Consider the following 2,896-nt stretch of genomic DNA (forward strand, 5'->3'; position numbering starts at 1 on the left):
CGTGTAAACAGTTTTTTATATGTTTGTATAGCTGGTCAATACTCTTGGGGGCGGGAATTTGTAGCTTCTTATCCAATCTATTTTTAAATAAGTCTTGGGTACTTTCTTCATTTGAAATTGGTTTGAAATTAATTATCAAATTAAAAATAGACGTGCAGAGGGAACTCAGTAGACGCAACAATTTGTGGTGGAAAAATCTAAACCTGTCCAAAATATTGGACTGGTTTGGACTTAAATTACTAAACATTACTTTGCTGAAATTTTTGCCAAACTTTAAAGATGTCACAAGAAGAAGAAGAAGAAGAATTTACTCGTCTCACTAAAAAATTAAGTCAAATATGTAGGTACCGAACTACTTGCAGTACTAAGCAAGACAATACAACAATATGTAATTTAACTCTGTTATTTCATTAATTTAAACACTGTTCATAAGTTACTCATCGCACAGGTCAACTACTCACTAATAATGAGAAAATTTAAGAGACAATGACCTAGACTAGAAGGACTAAATATTTAAAGTATTTTTGATGTTGTAGATTATGTATATAATAATCTGTTAAATAAAAAAACTTTTACTATGTTAATATAAAATATATTGTCACGAATATTTAACATTTCTTCTTTTTGTTTTTGGCATTTAACTTTTCATAACAGACTACTAAATGTTCAGTAAGTGGTACTTCTTCTGTTTGTAAACACATTTTATATTCCAATTTACCTTCTTTATTTAAACAAAAATACCTTCTAATTCCACAAACCTTCTTCGGGCAGAATTTCGAATGGGATATAACAGATGCGTCAACCTGTATAGAATTGTTTTCAAGTTTACCATCTTCCACTGAACATATTCCAAAATTTTGGGATGTTAACAACGTGACACTGCATCCATCTTCCATTATCCTCAAGTGGCCCCCTTCCACATGCATGTATTTCGTATTTTTTTCATCCCATGTTAATGAATTGTATATAAGAAAAGGGTCACCAATAGTAGAAAATGTTAAAAGTTCGTTGTATTTTACAGGTTCTTTCATAGTTGGAAACATACAACATGCATTAACGGATTTCCATGTTCCCACTAACCAGGAAAGAGGTTTTACTACATCTGCTATTTTTGTAGTTTTAGATGCCATCTTACAGCCAATTTAAAAATCTTTAGAACCGAAACTAATTAGTACATCGAATTTATGGAATAATGTAGGTATGTAGTAGTAAAAATTAACATAAATAAAAATAATTTGAAATGACAGTTATTTGACAATTGGATTTGTCAAATAAAGAACTTCGTTTCAAATTATTTTTCTTGGCTAAAATCTAATGGGCTAAAACAATAAACGAAATATTATTACATTATAGGAAAAATTATGAAAATGTTGTCAATATGAGTCAGAAATACTAATTTATGGGAGATAAGTCAATCCTCACAATCTTAAGTAAGTTTTTTATTGTTGTTGAATTTTTAGATTACCCGTTTCAAGTATTACAATATAATATGCCCTATAATAAGTCCAAATTGCATAGGTCTTTGTTCTAGCAAAAAACTATGACCTAAAAACAACATGAAACAAACATGATGAGAAAACAGTTTAATGAGAGATAAGAACTGTAAAATTAATTAAGTGGGAGAATTGACACAATATACATAGATATATATTGAGACATCATAGGCATTGACTATAACCAATCTAATAGCAACTGTACAATATAGTCAGTCATTAATTAGTTAATAAACAAAGGGTTTGTAAATAAAGATCTAAAATAAAAAAAAGTACAAAGATAAACCTATTATATGAAAGAGCTACGACGTAAATAACAGACACAAGAAGGCTCTTGTAGTATGGATAATTATGTAGTTCACCAGCAGCCTCAAGGGACCCATTTACTCAAATATGGGAATATTTATTCCTATATTGTATGTGACTAATACACCTGTATGTGGTAGGAAGTTGTTTTTTCTCCATTTACAAAATTTAGTTATGGTTGCCTTTGTCAATTATAGTTACTGAAGTAAAATGTTTAATTGTTTATATATAAGGACATCACATACATTGAATTCACAAACACCTAATCATTTTTGGCTCGACAATCCTGCGTGGGTCTTCACCTGTTCAAGAATTAGTCTCCATTTCCATCTATCTTTCGCCCTGGCTTTCCAATTTCTGACCCCTAGATTCCTCAAGTCATCTTCGACTTGAGTTTTAAATCTAGATCTTGGCCTGCCTCTCTGCCTGGTTCCTACTGGTTCTTGATATAATGTCTTTGGGGGTCTTCAGTGTCTATTCTTTCAAGGTGTCCTAGTCATCTTAGTGTATTAATTTTAATAGACCGGACGATGTTACATTTTTCATAGCATTCATACAACTCAAAATTGTAGCGCCTATGCCATATCCCGCTTTCTAGTACTCCTCCGTATATGTGCCTAAGTATTCTTCTTTCAAAGCGTCCTAACAGTTCTTCGTCGCTTTTTACCATAGTCCATGTCTCTGACACGTATGTCAGGACAGGTTTAATAAGAGTTTCATATATTAGTATCTTGGTTTTTCTGCTAATTATGTGTGATGTTAGGAGCTGCTTTAGTCCAAAGTAAGCTCTGTTCGACAGGTATATTGTTCTCTTAATTTCTACTCTTACTAGATTGTTGTTATTTAGTTGTGTTACAAGATATATAAACTCCGAGACCCCTTCGAATGTGTGTGCTTCTGTCACCAGATCTTGTGGTGGCGCTATTTGTGTTCTGTTCGTGACCTGTATGTATTTTGTTTTGGATACGTTGACCTGCAGTCCCATTGTCTTCGCAGCTTTTTCTAATTTTTCAGAAGCCTGTATCAGGTCTCTTTTTGTCCGTATTACTATGTCAATGTCATCTGCGTAGGCGAATATGTACTCTGAGATAGCGCGT

General features: G+C 32.5%; 1 protein-coding gene across 1 annotated transcript; it reads right to left on the reverse strand.

Annotated features, from left to right (window-relative positions):
* Window positions 1-608: 608 nt before the first annotated feature.
* On the reverse strand, window positions 609-1,130 carry LOC140432204 (peroxynitrite isomerase THAP4-like). The gene has a single exon (XM_072520028.1). The coding sequence runs from the start codon at window positions 1,128-1,130 to the stop codon at window positions 609-611; it is 522 nt and encodes a 173-aa protein (XP_072376129.1).
* Window positions 1,131-2,896: the final 1,766 nt, after the last annotated feature.

This window comes from Diabrotica undecimpunctata, unplaced genomic scaffold (genome assembly GCF_040954645.1).
Source record: "Diabrotica undecimpunctata isolate CICGRU unplaced genomic scaffold, icDiaUnde3 ctg00003226.1, whole genome shotgun sequence".
Taxonomy (NCBI): Eukaryota; Metazoa; Arthropoda; class Insecta; order Coleoptera; family Chrysomelidae; genus Diabrotica; species Diabrotica undecimpunctata.

What these genes read in the sequence shown, in the direction of transcription:
- LOC140432204 (XM_072520028.1), bottom strand. Translation starts at nt 1,130, where the DNA reads ATGGCATCTAAAACTACAAAAATAGCAGATGTAGTAAAACCTCTTTCC.